Source organism: Chiloscyllium plagiosum, chromosome 23, assembly GCF_004010195.1.
Source record: "Chiloscyllium plagiosum isolate BGI_BamShark_2017 chromosome 23, ASM401019v2, whole genome shotgun sequence".
Classification (NCBI taxonomy): domain Eukaryota; kingdom Metazoa; phylum Chordata; class Chondrichthyes; order Orectolobiformes; family Hemiscylliidae; genus Chiloscyllium; species Chiloscyllium plagiosum.
In genome coordinates this window covers 30,848,431-30,867,526 of record NC_057732.1, presented here as the reverse complement: position 1 = coordinate 30,867,526, position 19,096 = coordinate 30,848,431, and the positions used below count along the sequence as shown (strand labels likewise).

General features: G+C 39.2%; 1 protein-coding gene across 1 annotated transcript in view; it reads left to right on the top strand.

Moving 5' to 3' along the window:
* Nucleotides 1-5,725: 5,725 nt before the first annotated feature.
* Nucleotides 5,726-19,096, top strand: part of LOC122561728 (protein PHTF2-like) — a 52,129-nt gene continuing 38,758 nt past the window's right edge. Inside the window, exons 1-4 of the mRNA XM_043713802.1 lie at nt 5,726-5,792; nt 10,468-10,626; nt 12,181-12,346; nt 14,836-14,994. Of these exons, the coding sequence (XP_043569737.1) occupies nt 5,726-5,792; nt 10,468-10,626; nt 12,181-12,346; nt 14,836-14,994 (551 nt within the window). The remainder of the gene's footprint in view (nt 5,793-10,467; nt 10,627-12,180; nt 12,347-14,835; nt 14,995-19,096) is intronic.

Sequence of the window (19,096 nt, the reverse complement as noted above, 5' to 3'; positions counted from 1 at the left end):
CTGAGGTAGATGTCAACCAACATTAAATGCTGGCAATGATTTGGAACATTTAGGTGATATGGTGGGGAGAAGCTTATTAGAAACAATGGGGGAAGACCCAGGAAGATGTGAGGAGTGAATTGGGTGGATGATTTGCCTTGGGCTCTGCTTTTGTGGGTAAAAACAATTTTTTTATGTTGAAATGTAAAATATCCTTCCAGTGCTCATTTCCCAATCCAACCCCCCACACTCCCATTCACTATCCTTCCCACCTGTTCCCACCCCCACAACCAATCACATCCTTCTGTATCCAGGAATGATTCTGTACCCATCCATGGCTCTTTGTAGCCTGGGTGCCAATTCATACCAAACTTCCCACAAATCATGTTGCACTTACTATGGCAACTCTTTTTGATCTTTCATGAACAGATCTTAGGTTCCTTAGAAAGAAATGATCAAATAATATTCCATAAAATAATGTTGGAGGTGTCTATTGCAGACATCATAATATTAAAATAAGTACAACTCATTCCAAAAAATCCCATTTGCTATATTTACACTCCTTCAGCTTTGTAAAATCTATATAACAACAAATGTTTTATTCAAGTACCATCATTTGTAACTATAAGCATTGAAATTGATGATCCCTCTTCACAGAATCTGTAAACACTTGCAATTGTCAATCAAACCAGGAAATGCCAGGGGCCCTACTCTGATAGTGGATTATTGTGAAATTAGATGTAATCTAATAAGGAAAATCCTAAATTTATGTTTGCTGTTTCATTGTATCTTCTTTTAATGTTGGAATTTTTCCTTTTCAAATAATTGAAGGGCAGGCCTTTTAAATGCGTTGAGAGCCTTACAGTTCCCTTTGATAGGTGGTTTTGATAGATCATCTCAACATGCTTGACATATCCACTTGTCAGTTGATTTTGACAGCTTTGATACTCTTGACCGGTCTGTTGGCAGTTCATGAATACACTTTAATACACATTCATGCTTGCTTTTAACAATTCCAAATGTGTTCCCCAAATGTGTCCTAGGAAAAGATGAAGTCTCCTCTCTCCAAAGCCTGCCTAGGAAAAGAAATGTAGAAAGTTCAGACCTGCTCTTATCTTGTGTACTCTGCATGCTTCAGATTTCACACACCACGACTGCCAAAATCTGACTGGATCGGAGGCAGCTGATGATTTAAATGTCGAACTGTTCCCATTCTCTACTCTGTAAAAAATGGAAGTGCTATGAACCAGGATATGCTTTTCAGTTTCTGGCTTATGTGTAGTTTTTGCTATGACAGAGAGGCTTTCCATTGTGGTGAGAATCAGGCCTTAGTGTCTCAAATAGTTGTTGGGCTGTAAATTTAGCTTCTTTGTGGTTCATAAATTTTGGATATTGTCATAACATTGGTGGTAATAGGAATATCTTAATACTTCTAATTAACATAATCACAAATGCGAGGTGAAAAAATTTCCATATTTTCAAGTTCAGTAATGTAAACAACTAATTTTGTGTTACAAAATATTTTAAACGTTGCACTTTTTCATTGCACTCATAAGTATAAACTTGTAGATATTAAAAACTATTTCTTTATTTTGTTCAGGTGCATTTTTACTTGATTTGTAATTGAGACTTTAATGCCTAGCAACATTCATGCAATCAACTGCTCAGTAATTATTTTCACTGATATGGAAGTTGTCCGACTGATCTTTATTTTTTCGGCCGGTTAAAAAGAGTGGTGCAATGGATTTCTGTATTGATAGAATATTTAAGGACTCAGTGGTGTGTGAAACATCTGAGATGAATGGCTAATGTAGTTGATCAAACTTTAGATGTAAATAAATGTGTTTACATTATCTACAGCTTTATTGCTATGCCAGATAGTTGTACTTTACTTGTATTGACCATTTCATTCCCCACGTTTTATCCCTGAGTTCCATTATCTTTGTTTAATTTTGATATTATTTTGTTTCGTTACTAAGTTATCATCTTAGACATTGATTTATTTGTCCTCCTTTCTAATGTTATTTATACTCTTTGCAGTTTATTAAATTGGTAAGTTTCAGAGGAAGTCATTTTGTGCTTGGATACTGCTATGACCACTTATGCTAATAGATTCTGGCCTTGGTGTTTTTTTGTAATTTTTGTATATTTACTGCCTAATTCAAAGATATTCTTCTGTGCACCATCGGTGTGAAAATGATGAATTCTTTTATCAAATAAATAGTTTTGCTATTTTGCGTCCCAAAGCACATGGATAACTACTAAAAGCATGGATATAAATTATACTACAGAACATTGCTGCACTTTCAGTGTGCACTTCACCACATGTATAGAGCTAATGTCTGTGTTATATTAATAAATTATTTTTGAAGATAGCACATTCATTTACACTAATGAGGTGCTGAGTGCTATTGAATGTTTGGAAGATCTGTGGTGTTAGCTCCCATGTCATCACATCCTCCAATATAAACCTAAAGGTTATTGGCTTTTGAGATAAGACTCATAAAGTTCTTGATTTTTTTTGGTAAAGCCAGTCTGCAAGTTCTCTATATAAGTCTAGTGACTCTCTGCAGGGCTGATCTCTATAGGTGGTTCCCCAAAATCTCCCTTTTATTTTTCTTTAATCGGCACATAGATTGAGTAAATCAAATTCATAACAATACTGTAAAGAAGAAATTCTTGGAGTGTGTATGGGATATTGTTTTTGGATCAATACATTGAGGAACCAAATGGAGAATAGGCCATCCTAAACTGGGTGTCGTGTATATGAGAAAGCAATAGTTGGCAGTTCAGCTATATGAGGCACCTTGGGGAAGAGTGACCACATAATATGACAAAATTCTTCGTTTAAAATGGAGAGTGATGCAATTGATTCTGAGACTAGAGTCAGAATCTACATAAGGGAAACTGATGGTATGAGGCTATGATAAATTGGGGAATGTTACTTAAAGGGATGACGGTGATTAGGCAATGGTATACAAGAGTGCATGAATGAACTGCAAAAATTGTTGATTTCTGTCTGGCACAAAAATAAAAACAGGAAAAGTAGCCTGACTATGGTTAACAAGGGAAATTAGAGATAGTGTCAGTGTCAGATCCAAGGAAGGGGCATACAAATTGACTAAAAGAAAATGCTGTAGACCTGAAGATTGGGACCATAGTCATAGAGGCGTAATACACAGAAACAGACCCTTCGGTCCAACTCATCCATGCCAACTAGACATCTTATGCTGCCAGCACTTGGCCCATATTCCTCTAAACTCTTCCTATTCATGTATCCATCAAGATGCCTTTTAATGTTGTAATTGTACCAGCCTCCACCACTTCCTCTGGCAGCTCATTCCATACATGCTGCACCCACTGTGTGAAAAAGTTGTCCCTTTTATATCTTCTCCTCTCACCCTAACCCTATTCCCTCTAGTTCTGGCCCCCCCAATCCAGGGAAAAGACCTAGTCTATTTATCCTACCTATGCCCCTTGTGATTTTCTAAACCTCCATAAGGTAACCCCTCAGCCTCCGACACTCCAGGGAAAACATTCATTCTCTCCCTATAGCTCAAATTCTCTAACCCTGCCACCATCCTTGTAAATCTTTTCTGAACCCTTCCAAGTTTCACAACATATTTCCGATAGGAAGGAGACCAGAATTGCATGCAATATTCCAAAAGTAGCCTAACCAACGTCCTGTACAGTCGCAACATGACCTCCCAACTCCTATACTCAATGCTCTGACCAATAAAGGAAAGCATACCAAATGCCTTCTTCATTATCCTATCTACCTTTTCAAGGAGCTATGAACCTGCACTCCAGGGTCTCTTTGTTCAGCAACATTCCCCAGGACCTTACCATTAAGTATATAAGTTCTGCTCTGATTTCCTTTTCCAAAATGCAGCACCTCGCATTTATCTAAATTAAACTCCATCTGCCACTCCTCAGTCCGTTGGCCCATCTGATCAAGATCCCATTGTACTCTGAGGTAACCTTCGCTGTCCACTACACTACCAATTTTCACATCCAAATCATTTATATAATTAACGAAAAGTAATGGATTCAGAACCGATCCTTGTCGCACACCACTGGTCACAGGCCTCCAGCTGGGAAAGCAACCCTCCACCACCACCTTCTTCTGCCTTCGAGCCAGTTCTGTATCCAAATGGCTAGTTCTTCCTGTATTCCATGAAATCTAGCCTTGCTAACCAGTCTCCCATGGGGAACCTTTTCGAATACCTTACTGAAGTCTATATTGCTCATGTCTACCACTCTGCCCTCACTAATCCTCTTCATTACTACTTCGAAAAAGTCAGTCAAGTTAGTAAGACGTGATTTACCATGCATAAAGCCATGTTGACTATCCCTAATCAGTCCTTGCCTTTCCAAATACATGGAATCCTGAGGGACAGAACTTACCTCCAACAACTTGCCCACCACTGACATCAGGCTCACCTGTCTATAGTTCCCTGGTTTTTCCTTACCAACTTTCTTAAATATTGGCACCATGCTAGCCAACCTCCAGTCTTCCAGCACCTCACCTGTGACTATCGATGATGCAAATATCTCAGCAAGGGGCCCAGCAATCACCCCAAAATACTTAAGGAAGCGGCCCTAGAAATAGTAAATATAATGGTTTTCATCCTTCTGGATTCGATAGACTCTAGAGCAGTTTCTATGGAATGCAAGTAGCTGATGAAATCCCGTTGTTTAAAAAAAAGTAGTCAGCATAGACTTACAAAAGAGAAATTTGACAAATCTATTGGAATTTTTAAAATATGTATCTAGTAGAGTTGATAAGGGGGAGTTTGTGGATATGATTTACTTGGACTTTCAAAATGCTTTTGATAAGATCCTATGTAAAAGATGAAAATGTAAAATTAAAGCGTATTGGATTCTGGGTAGTGTACTAACGTGGATAGAGAACTGGTTTGCTGACAGGCAACAAAGTGCAGGAATAAATGGGTAACAGGCAGTGACTAGTGAGTTATCGCAGGGATCAATACTTTGACCCACTTATTCACATTTGTGTCCCATGCTAACACCTGGGACCCCAAATTTGTTTTCCAACCCATTCTGCCCTTTCAGCCTTACAAGTTTATCCTAGTTCCCAAAGCTTTAAGATAATATGGAACTTGGTCAGATTGTTTCTGGACATTTTTAATGTCTGTAAAATCAATCAGATTATAAAATGCTTTGCCACTCCTCAAGAGTCAATGAGCTTAGTCAGGTAGGATTGATGTTGAATTGCGTTGTTGATGAAGGTAAATTTTACATCTGATTTTTAAAAATATTTTAAATGGGATTGAAGTAAAATTAAAACTGATAGATGTAGAAGGATTATTTCTAACAATAACTAGATATGTAAATAAGTAGTTTTCCAATCAAGGTAAACAGTAGTCACATCCTAGGCAGAGAATTTAAAATCTGACAAACTTATTTTCATAATTCTGTTACTCAACAAATAATCTTTCCCCACCGCATTTTAGCCCACTCCAAATAAGTACAAAGCACTTGACAATTGTCGTGCGCTGTGCTTGTAATATGTTGAAAAAGTAACACAATTAATTCAGTAATATTTAACACATTGAGAATGAATTTTACATGCATGAAGTTTGGCCCGTTAAGATGATAACAGGTTCTGCACCGAATGTTTTTGTTTCTGATTGCACTTGTTAACATTGTGATATTCTCATATTGCAGGTTAAAGCTGGGCATATTTGTTTATAAGACTTGTATTGTTTCTTTACCATAGGGTATGAAGAACAAACCAAAGAAAACTGGTCATGTAAAGCCAGACCTCATAGATGTTGATCTTGTAAGGGGTAAATATCTCTTTTGGTTTTAGGAAATTTGACACTTCATAAAATATACATCTTGGCACCATGCACAAGTTAGATATGAAAATGTATCTGATACTGTGTTCGTTTACAAATATAAAGTTGCACTCCAGAATCCTGCCAAACTCTTGACAAAATGTCCAAACTTAAATTAGATGGCTATAGGCATTAATCACAACAAAAAACCCAGGGCTCAAGGGAACACCAGATATAATAAATATATTTATTAATTGAATCTTGAGATTTATATTTCTGTGCATCTGTACATCATTCCTGTGCATCTGGCAGACAAAGTTTTAAAATTAAAATACTCATACAAAGAATGCAAGAAGCCAACAAGTAAATGACATGTTGGCTTTTATTGTAAGGAAATTGGAGGTCAAGAATAAAGAAGACTTGCTACACTCTAAAGAGACTTTGATGAGACTATGCTTGGAATACTGTGCAGTCACTTCTGCTCTTATTTCTTATGATCTCGTGAAAATCTTTTCAGTTTTTGATGTGAATAACATTTATTTCAAAAATACACAAAATGCAGGGCATATCTTAGTGAGGTTAATCTTTAAAAAACAAAAAATTGCACTTAAAATAGAAGAAATTGATTTGTCTCTGAAAATCTGGAAGTAAATTTGCGATATCCCCAAACATGTGCAAATGAATAAAATTTGCCTTTAAGATTCATTGGTGTGACCAATTTAGTAGGCAATGATTATCTTGGATAAAAGATTGAGGAGCTTTGGATGATTTCTAATTATAAGGATAATTCGGATGCTCTTTTAATATTGCTATCTTTCAAACTGTTTCATTGGCTTCGTATACAGAATGCAAGTGTACCTGGGTGCACATGAGAAAGTGACTCCATGTCCCTGATAACATATCTTAAAAACAGTTTTCTTGAATGCAGAGTGACCATTATTGATCACTTATTCTCTTATCTCAGAAATGAGTCACTTGTTGCTGGTAAAGCATATAATACTGTGGACTAAAGTGGGGGGAAAAAATATTAACTGACCGGCGGATTAGTTTCCTGGTCAAACTTTTGCCACAAACCTCTGTCATTTCAGCATTAATAAATTATGCAAAGTTTTTAGGAATTTTTAGGATGAGAAATTCCTGCTATTTTGCAGAATTCTAATTTCAAGTCTAGAGTCATACAGCATAGAAACAAACGCTTTGGTCCAACCAGTCCTCACCAACCGTATTCCCAAACAAAATTGGTCCCACCTGCCTGTGCTTGGTCCTTACACCTACAAATCTCTGTCATTAACAAGGCTTGGGAGCAGGCTTATGGCGAGGCAGGAGTGTGTGCATTGTTGCTAATTATGTAATGAGTCTGTGGGAGGAGGGGGAGGGAGCAGCAGAGTCAGTGTCTTGGTGGGGTTTGGTAAACAAAGGGTTAAGAGTTGGAGGAGGGGGTTTCTGAGTGAGTGGGGTATGGCTATTTGTGGAGAATGGGGAGGATGAGTTGGTGTATGTGGGAGAGTAGTTGTGAGCAGAGGCTGTTGAATGAATGTATAGAGTTCAAGGATTGGGACTAGGACATGGAACAATACAGTGCAGTGCAGGCAATGCGGACCTCGATGTTGCGCTGACCTGTGAACTAGTCTAAGCCCATGCCCCTACACAATCCCATCATCATCCATGTGCTTATCCAAGGATTGTTTAAATGTCCCTAATGTGGCTGAATTAACTACATTGGCAGGCAGGGTATACCACACCCTTACCACGCTCTGAGTAAAGAACCTTCCTCTGACACATGTCTTAAATCCATCACCCCTCAATTTGTAGCTATGCTCCCTCGTACAAGCTGACATCATCATCGTAGGAAAAAGACTTGTGCTGTCTACCCTATCTAATTCTCTGAACATGTATCAAATCCCCTCTTAGCCTTCTTCTCTCCAATGAAAACAGACCCAAGTCTCTCAGCCTTCCTTCCAAACCAGGCAACATCCTGGTAAATCTGCTCTGCACCTTTTCCAATGCTTCCACATCCTTCCTATAATAAGCAACCAATTAAAATCTTTAATTATAATTATATGTTAATCTGTGAGGAGAAAGTGAGGTCTGCAGACGCTGGAGATCAAAGCTGAAACTTTATTCTTCTTCTTGACCTCTCCGCCTCCACCCTACTCCGACCTATCACCCTCACCTTGACCTCTTTCCACCTATCACATTTCCAACGCCCCTCCTCCAAGTCCCTCCTCCCTACCTTTTATCTTCTCCTGCTGAACACTCTCTGCTCATTCCTGAAGAAGGGCATGTGCCCGAAACGTCGAATCTTCTGTTCCCTAGATGCTGCCTGACCTGCTGTGCTGTTCCAGCAATAAAGTTTCAGCTATGTTAATCTGTGTGCAACTTTTAATATATTGAATGACGGTATGCTATTTTGTTGATTATTTTTGTTGTTGGTGACTAGGTGCATGGTTTATTTCGAAATCTTTTTAAAAATATAATCTGTCATGGGATGTGTGCAGTGTTAGCAAAACCTAACTGCCCTTGAGAAGTTTTGGTGAGTTAAAATGAGGTCATGTTGGAAAATAGTCTGCAAAGCACTTTCATAATTCTTTGATACATTTTACATGTAAATCATCCAGCAAGAACATGTCCTACTTTCAGTATGGACATCATCCTGTATTATATGTGCTAACTGCTGAAATACTGAGGTCACATTTCGTGATTTAATACAAATGTTTTGGTCCCCAGTATTATGGTAGTAGACAGTAAACAAGGGAAAACTAATGTTTCTAACTGCTTGAATCCCAATAATTCCACACAAGTGGCCTAGAAGCATTTACATTCACTGCAAATCATAAAAAGTGCTATAACTATGTGATTCTTTATCAGATCTATTTTTTCAGAGAGTACTTTCAGACCTTTTTTTTGTTTTTGGCCACACTTATTCCTGACTTTTTAAAATGTCTTTCTTTAATTATAAAATACAAGATATGAATAATTTCCTTAAATGTTTACACATTAATAATTAGCAGTGAACATTTAATAAGATCATAAGGTCTCTATTAACTTTAAGGTATGCATTATACAAAGAAAATATTTCAAATGTAGACTAATAATCTAGGGTCCAGGACATTGGCCGCCCAATTCGAGGGCAGTAAGGGTTAGGTGATACATGCTGCCCTAGCCAGAAATGTTCACATCCCATGAATGAAATTAAAGAGTTAAAGTATTCCTTCTGTATTTGAACAATCTAACTTGGCTTTTTTGATTAGTTGTGCCCATTTACAAGCATTACTGGTGGACTTGTACATTAGTTGGATGTGTACATTAGATGAAATTTTATTTTACTCCAAGTCTTCATCCTATTTTCAACATCACACTTTCAGCCATTGTTTTTATTATGTCAGCTGCTCATTCTGGAATGAAAAGTGACTTTGTGGTATCATATGCCTTGTGATTTTTCCTTCAGTTTTGCTGGGTCCTCTTTTAGCCTGAGGAAAACACTGAAGAGAAATTTTCAAAAAATGCTGGTGTTACATTACCCACATCTGCAGAAAATGGATTCTAGGAATAACTTTAAAATTTGTCATTCTAGATCAAACTGCTGGGTCACTGGATTGCCTTAAATTGAAGGTATCATAATTTAAAATTTAATTCTAATTTTATTTTAGGCTTTTTTCCTGCTGTTATCAATTAATTTTGTGTTTCCCTTTGCTATGGAACTATCAGTCTTGCTTGATTTCTTAGAATGGTGGATTTCCTATGAGAAATCTTGTATCACTGTAACTTGTGCTTCTTGTATTCCCTTTGTTTTGAAGAAGAGAAAGAAGGACAACCGACGTTGTTCCCATTGCTGACAGTGTCTCTAGAAGTTTGTTTGACAAAGGAGGCTATCACTGAATTATGTCATAATGTGGAAATGGACTTACATGACAAATATGTTTCAGTCAGTTCGTCACCAGTTGGCAATTGTATCACAAATACATTGTTGTCAGAATAAGAAGTCGAATCTTATTTCCCATCGGTAACTAGCAGCAGTAAGACCATGCTTGTAAGTTTTGAGATCAGAATTCTCAAAGGAGTGTAGGTTGCATCAGCGCCACTGTCTATTTCAAGAGCAAAATTTTTACTCTGCAAGTAACTTACAACAGCATCCCATTATACGTATGAACGTCATCCTGTCTAGGAACTGCTCCAGCACTGACATTTCCCAATAGTCCCAACAGTCTGATTCAGAAAGACGAGTTTTGAAGTTACTTCTAGGAAATCTATTCTATTCTCTGCAAATGTGGCTCATGTAACACCTGTACATCATCCAAAAACGCAATTTAAGCACTTTGTAAAATATGATCGATTCATGCACCAGAATAATAGTGCAACATCACTGACACATTTATGCATGAATCTGAAATGCACCTTCATCAGGGGATGTACTGCAGCCTGTCTTGATGGGCAGTTATGGTTGTGTGCTGCATTTCTTGCAAAGAGTCATTGTTATTGAGATCCTGGAAGTGGAAAGCTCCCACAGCAACAAGGAGGATCATCAAGATAAGCAACTCATTGCTAGTTACAAGAAACTTTCTTGGCTTCTGAGGTAATGCAGTGAATTGTCATAGATTTATGAAAAATGTTTAAGTAATTATACGAAATGCTTTTCTTTTGCCTAGTAGTTTAGAAAGATTCCATTTCTCTTTTGAACCCATAGGATCTGCTTTTGCTAAAGCAAAGCCTGAAAGTCCATGGACTTCATTAACTAGAAAAGGAATTGTGAGAGTTGTGTTTTTTCCATTCTTCTTCAGATGGTGGATACAAGTGACCTCAAAATTCATCTTTTCATGGCTACTTATTTTATACCTCCTTCAAGGTGAGAATTAACTTTCACTTTATGACCAGTGAATATGAGGGAACTTTTTGGTAAGGTTAAAATCATTCAGTATACCCAGTATAAAAACAAAGCTTTATATTCAAAATTGGTTTGACACTTTTTTTTTCCTTGACATTAGCAGCATTTCAAATCCATATAAAGTAAATGCTGAACTTTAAATGATGATTATTTGCCATGTTAAAAGTAAGTTGATTAAATTTGGGATATTTATGCATATCATCGTATAACAAATACAGAAATAGAAATTCTTTATGAACGCTTGCTGTCCTGCAAAAATATAAATCCTACAAGGTCTGACCAAGAACTTGCTTAAGACAGGCTATATTTCTAATTTATATTTGGCCTGTTTGCTTAGTAGCATTAGATTTCTTGTATTGCATCAACAGATTTTGCTTCAATTCCCTTGTTACAGTCACAAATCCAGCACTTCTAATTTTCTCCTGTCTGTATTAAAAATCAATTTTCAATTGAAGAACTGGTATTTTCTCACTGGCACACAGCCATTCAATGGCAGCATTCCCATTTAATTTTCATTATTCTGTTTACTAAATTTGTTATACATATACCATCTGGTAGTGCGTTGCATATCCACCCCGCCCATAGTAGAAACATTCTTATAACCTTTTCCTTTAAAATTGTGACCATGATCTTAAATTTATTTAATAGAATGACACCATTCAGAAAGATTTAGTCTGCCGTGCCTGTGTCCTCCAGTTACTGACTCACTGACTGATGAAACAGTTCTTTCCAGTGCATCTGATTTAAACTTTTTACCATTTTGAAAATTTCTGTCCTAGTGCTCACTTAATAGTTTTACGAAGAAAATTATTTAAAATGTAACTAAATGTTCTTTAAAAATGCATGAATGCAGCATTCAGTATGTCACCTTTATCAATAAACTCACAAAGTTATCTAAATGGGATTGAGATACACCTCAACCACAGTCTAATTGAATTTTGGGAACAGGCGACATAAACTGAATAGTCTACTGTTTTGTGATATTGAGAGTGATGTTGATATTTATACAAACAGATGTGAATTGTAATTTAAAAATCCAGTTTCTTTAACAGCTTATAATGACTCTGAAACCTTGCAAACAAGAAGTTAAAATTTTATGACTAAACTGTTGGTCCTTTTTTTATTCTCATCATAGTTGGTGGAAAGCTGAAATAAAAACAGTGCTGGATATATGTAGCTGGTCTGTCAGCAACAATGGAGAGAGAAACAGAGTTAGTGTTTCAGGTCAATGATTTCTTTTATCAGATAAAAAACTTCTGTCAGGTCTCTGGTTTCAGTGAAAGAATCTAGTTTTCATCCCTCTTATAGGTCAGCTAACTTTCTATTCAGAGTGCCATGTTCCCTTGTTATATCATGTGCCTTTTTTCTTTAAGGGTCATATGAAGTCATGAATTTGAAATGTTAACTCTACAAGTCTCTTGCAATGTATTTATTAGAATAAAGTGAGTACCGGTTAGAGATTGTACATTTGAATTAAAGTTCTCCAAAATATTCTCTCTGACTCTTTGTTTACAGTTATAACAATAGTGTTGTTCTGCACAGCTGAAGTTACACACAGTGTACCATACACTGAAGTATTTGGACCTATCTGGTTGATGTTATTGCTTGGGACAGTTCATTGCCAGATTGTATCAACACACACTCCCAAACCTGCACCAAGTAGTGGAGGCAAAAGAAGAAGGTATCATTTATTTTCAGAATGTTATTTACTTTAATTACTTTTAACTAATGCATGTTTTACATTTAATGTGCTAGTCCTAATACCATGCAGAGACTGGTATGGTGTTAATAGTTGATTTCATTTATGAACCAAGTGCACTTGACTGTTGGTAGAACAGAAAACATTTGGCGTACATTGGAACCAGAACCTACTTAATCTCTAATTATTTTTAAAGGTACAAGTTATTATAATTGAGATAGGCCAGGACAAGATTGTGTGTTTCATTACCTGACATGAAAGCGAGCAATCTGATTAATGACAAGAATGTTTCTCAAATTTCAGATGCTATGCTGTGGCACATCAAAGTAAGTCTAGAGCTAGACGACATAGGTTTAGGGTGAGAGGGGAAAGATTTAAAAGGGACCAAAGGTGCAACTTTTTCACACAACGGGTGATGTGTGTATGGAATGAGCTGTCAGAGGCAGTGGTGAAGGCTGGTACAATTACAACATTTAAAAGGCACCTGGATGGGTGTATGAGTAGCAAGGGTTTAAAGGGCAAAATGCTGGCAGATGGGACTAGATTAACGTAGGATATCTATTTGGCATGGGACGCGTTGGACTGAAGGGTCTGTTTTCGTGCTGTACATCTCTATGATGCTAAGATTGCTATAACTGTGGAATGTGAATCCTTTATCACTGTCATTTGCTGATTGTTACAATGAGTGAAAAAGCCTTGCCTCTTTCAGAGTAGATTGATAGAAAGCTTAATCCAAGGGAAATTGTATTTAAAGTGGCAGTAGTTGAAAAGTTAGTGGTTGGAAAATTCAGTTCCTGGTACTTTTTTCATTCATCGAGAAACTTGAAGGCAGAAGTTGAAAATTGTGGAAATGGTATTGGCAGATTAGGGTGAGGTACCACTAATCCTTTGATACTTGAGGCCTGCCTACTACGACGTTTAGGCAGGATTACAAATTGTCGAACAGCTTATCAACGCACAAAAACAGGTTGTAAAAACTACAAACATTTGAATATCTCTCAGTTGTTGGGCCTTTACAACAATATTCAGGTAAATTGTACTAAGTAGGGATATATTTTCTAAAACAGAGAAATGTATGGGTATACCTCTGGGCTACCAAAGTTGAAAAACATTTTGGTGATATCAAGTATAGGGAGTTCTCCAGGGAGCCTGAGGATAAAATTAAAAAAAAACACACACATCATGCAACTGCCATCATGCAGCATGATAAATGTAGGACAGATTAGATTACTTACTGTGTGGAAACAGGCCCTTCGGCCCAACAAGTCCACACTGACCCGCTGAAGCGCAACCCTCCCTGACCCATTCCCCTACATTTACTCCTTCACCTAACACTACGGGCAATTTAGCATGGCCAATTCACCTAACCTGCACATCTTTGGACTGTGGGAAGAAACCGGAGCACCTGGAGAAAACCCACGCAGACACAAGGAGAATGTGCAAACTCCACACAGTCACCTGAGGCAGGAATTGAACCCAGGTCTCTGGCGCTGTGAGGAAGCAGTGCTAACCACTGTGCCACCCGTGCCGCCCCAATGTAGGCAAGTTTTTAGTTAGTTGAAATATCTATTATTTAAATAGAATTTCAGCTATTGCCAAGTTATATAAAAGCCAAGTCTCTGAGTTTTTTAAAAGTATGTTTATTTAGCATTTATAAGCAGTTTCTTTTGTATGGTCATCTATTTTAATAATTTGACATTTAATTTTCTTTTCTTTTATGGAGCTGGACAAATTGTGTCTTATTATGACTTTTCTTGAACATGGCCACAATAGAGGGACGAAATAGCAGTGATAGGTGGCACAGCCTGTTAAATCTCTATTGTACTAATGCAATAATTCATACATTATGGTCTCATATCTGTATAAATATTCTTTTGTCTGCTGTGCTGCCACATGCAGGTGAAAGTTGGATCCTATCTCTTCTGCAGAGGGGCCAAATGAACATCTTTACTTTGAATGCCTCTTTTAAAGCATGTTACCAAACCTGAATCAGTGGGAACTAGAGAGACATTCTTATCCTTGGATGTGAAACAGCTCAAATTGTATTTGCATTGTATTCAAAGTTACTTGAATTCCAAGTACTTAATACTCACTTTTCTCTTCAATCCTCATTTACACCTTAAATCTGTTACTCTTTTGTAGATATTTAACTGTTTTGCAAAGTAGTTCCTTTTGTGTGTTTCAGGAATTTTTGATGTGCACTATTATTAATATATATTGATGAGAAAAGTGTCACTTTTACTTCAAAGATCTTTTAACTGCATTTTACGTAAATTGCAATTGTCATATTCGATGAAGCCAGAAGCAAAAAATACATGAACTGAAAATCGATTGTGTATTCTGTGAAAATCAAAAGACTGCTTTATAAAACCTATTGCATTGATTTTTGACAAGGTTTACAGACACAGCAGTAGTTGCATGTTAGCACTGATGGAACAACATAACTTCATCTGTTAATCTCCTTTACAAAGGAAACTGCGGAAAGCAGCTCATTTGGAAGTACATAGGGAAGGAGATGGCTCTAGTACAACAGATAACACTCAGGAGATACACTACCAGTCTGGGACAGGCACCAACTACAGTGTTGGTGCAATCTTGAGAGAGATCTGGCATGCTTTTTACTTTCCAGGGTATGTATTATAATTTTACTAGTCTGTGCAGATTCCTTGTGCTACACTCGCATTCAGTTAAATGTTGAGTGGTCTTGAACATTGATAAAATCCTCATTAAACCACCACCACCAAAAATCCAGATTTTTGTTATTGACCTGTTCATAGTCAGATTTCTGAAACATGATGTAGAGATGCCGGTGTTGGATTGGGGTGGACAAGGTAGAAGTCATATGACACTAGGCTGTAGGCTATATAATCCCAAGCTTTCAAAGTGCTGCTTCTTTGTCAGGTAAAGTGAAGAGAAGCACAGAGATACAGAATTTATAATCAGAGAGATCAAAATATCATATAAATGGTGTGAGTGGAGTGTCAACGGGCTGAATAATAAGTCTCTGCAAGTGATCAAGAGTGTCAGATGGTGTGTGTAAAGTGTCAACAGCTGAATTGCAAGTGAAGGGATGACTTATAATCTGATTAATTAATTGAGGCAGAGAGGTAGAGTCATAGAGAATTACAAAAAATTAAAAATAAGGTGCTGCTGGAGACGAACCAAATGGCTGAATTAATGTGATAGGTATAAGAGTTGCTTGCTGAGAGTCTGACCAAAGTAATACGTACAAGAGAACCTCGATTATCTGAACGAGATGGGTGGGCACTATTTCGTTCGGATAATCGATTTTTTTGGTTAATCGACTAAATGTTTTTCCTCTGGGGCTCGGAGTTTTTAAAGTCTCCGGCTGCCTCCAACTCTCCCAAACCTGTCCAACACTGCCCCCACCCACCTCCCACGCTCCAACCCTGTAGCAACACCACCCCTGTCCCCCAATCCATCCAACACCGCCCTCCGCTCCCCTTTCCAGGTCCAGGCCAGCCGGACTGAACACCAACAACAAGGTTGCTGCTGCCGCCGCCACCTTTGGGTGGTAAGTCTCCAAATAGCACACACACACACACACACACTTTTTGACAGGTTCCACATTTACACTGTATAGGACAATGTTGGAGAGATTATCTGGGGAAGGGGAGTTTAGGGTACACCCCTCTGTAGAACTCCAGGGAAAGTGTGGGGCGATTGAGAGGGCGGAAGATCAGACAGTGCCTGCTTAATCATTGTAAACAAAAGACACGATCAGTGTTGGAAACACATCTTTGATGTAATGTTTCTATCAGGACCTGGAGCTCTCCTTCGGATAATCCGATATTTGGATAATTGATATTCAGATAATCAAGGTTCCTCTGTAATTCAAAACTGTTCAAACTAATTAAGGTAGAGAGATCATAACAATGACAACTGAGCAACTAGGAACGCTACAAGCAACTATTTGCCGATCCAACCAAAGAACACACCCGTCAGCTCAACAGACTGATCAAAACCTTTGATCCAGACCTTCAGAGTATCCTATGCACTCTCATCCTGTGTACGTCTTGCACAGGAGACTTTACCTTCTGAAGATACACAAAGCCAACACACCTGGATGTCCCATTGTATCAGGCCACAGGATGCTGTGTGAGAATCTCTCTGGTTATGTTGAGGGCATCGTGAAACCCATTATACAAGAAATCCCAGCTCCTGTCGTGACACTACATACTCCTTGCAGAAACTCAGGGCCCACGGACCAGTTAAACCAGGAACATTCCTCATCCCAATGGATGTTTCGGCACTCTACCCATGACAACAACATTGCTGCAACAGCCTCAATACTCAATACCAACAACTACCAATTTCCAGAGACCGACCTACAACTCGTCTGCTTCATCCTCAAATCCAGTGTCTTCACCTTTGACAACCAGCTCTTCATCCAGACATACTGAACAGTGATGGGAATCATGTTTTCACCCTAATGTGACAACATTTTCATACACAAGTTCAAGCAAAACTTTTGCTGTACAGGACCTCTAACCGATGCTACCCACCAGATTCAATGACATTTTCCTCCTTTGGACTCATGGTGAGGAATCACTGAAACGGCAACACAACGATATCAAGTTTCATCCCACCATCAAAATGACCATGGATGACTATTCAGAATCGATCTTATTCTTGGACACATGCCACCATCAAGGATGGGCATCTCAGTACCTCACTCTACCACAAGCCCATGGTTAACCTCACGATGCTGCACTTCTCTAGCTTCCAGCCTAAACACAAAGAAGCCAGCCCCTATGGGCAAGCCCTGCATAAACATAGGATGTGCTCAGATGAGGAAGAATGCGATGGACACCTAAACATACTGAAAGACACCTACATGAGAACTGGACATGATGCTCAATTCATCAATTTCTAGTGTTGATATGTCACAGTGAAAAACAGCAATGACCTCCTCAGAAGACAGACACAGGACACAACTGATAGAGTACCCTTGGTCGTCCAGTATTTCCCCAAAGTGGAGGGACTATGCCATGTTCTTCGCAGCCTTCAACATATCGCCAGACAGGAATGTTCCCTCCCAGTCGGGGAACAATTCAGCTGTCAAGGACATTCAGCCTCCGATCTTCGGGAAGGCGGCCTTCGAGATACATAACAATGTAGAATCGCTGAGCAGAAACTGATAGCCAAGTTCCATACCCATAAGGATGGCTTCAGCTGTGATCTTGGGTTCATGTCCTGCAATACGTAACCCAACTATACTGTTCTGTATCTGTTTTGACACCATCACCTTAATAACTTTTATGTTCTCTACCTAAATTAATTTATACAACTTTGGATTACTTGTTACTTTGGTTAGTCCCTCGGCATGTGACTCTTATACCTATCATGTTATGCCAGTCATTTGGTTTGTCTCCAACACCACCTTATTTTGAATTCTTTTGTAATTATCTTTCTGCCTCAACTAATCAGATTATAGCTCGTCCCTTCGCTTGCTATTCAGCTGTTGACAATGTCTCAGCCTGCTCCTGCCCCACTGAACTCATCTCTACCTACATCGACACTGTCCTATCCCCCCTAGTCCAGGAACTCCCCACATACGTTCGAGACACCACCCATGCCCTCCACCTCCTCCTAAGACTTCCGTTTCCCCAGCCCCCCAATGCTTCATCTTCACCATGGATATCCAATCCCTCTACACCTCCATCCGCCATAACCAGAGCTTCCAAGCCCTCCATTTCTTCCTCTCCCGATGTCCCCAACAGTACCCTTCCACCGACACTCTCATTCGTTTGGCCAAATTGGTCCTCACCCTTAACAATTTTTCCTTCAAATCCCCCCACTTCCTCCAGACCAAAGGGGTAGCCATGGGCACCTGTATGGGCCCCAGCTATGCCTGTCTCTTTGTTGGCTACGTAGAACAGTTGATCTTCCGTAGTTACACTGGCACCACTTCCCCACCTCTTCCTCCGCTACATTGATGACTGCATCGGTGCCACCTCGTGCTCCCGCAAGGAGGTTGACCAATTCATCAGCTTCACCAACACATTCCACCCTGACCTTAAATTTACCTGGACCATCTCTGACACCTCCCTCCCCTTCCTGGACCTCTCCATCTCCATTAATGACGACCTGCTTGACACTGACATTTTTTACAAATCCACCGACTCCCACAGCTACCTGGATTACACCTCTTCCCACCCTACCCCCTGCAAAAATGCCATTCCGTATTCCTAATTCCTCTGCCTCCGCCGTATCTGCTCCCAGGAGGATCAGTTCTACCACAGAACACACCAGATGGCCTCCTTCTTTAGAGACCGCAATTTCCCTTCCCACATGATTAAAGATGCCCTCCAACACATCTCGTCCACATACCGTGCCCCGCCCTCAGACCCCACCTCTCCAACCGTAACAAGGACAGAACACCCCTGGTGCTCACCTTCCATCCTACCAACCTTTGCATAAACCAAATCATCCGACGACATTTCCGCCACCTCCAAACGGACCCCACCACCAGGGATATATTTCCCTCCCCACCCCTTTCCACCTTCCGCAAAGACCGTTCCCTCTGTGACTACCTGGTCAGGTCCATGCCCCCCAACAACCCACCTTCCCATCTTGGCACCTTCTCCTGCCACGGCAGGAATTGCAAAACCTGCGCCCTCACCTCCATCCAAGGCCCCAAAGGAGCCTTCCACATCCATCAAAGTTTTACCTGCACATCCACCAATATCATTTATTGTATCCGTTGCT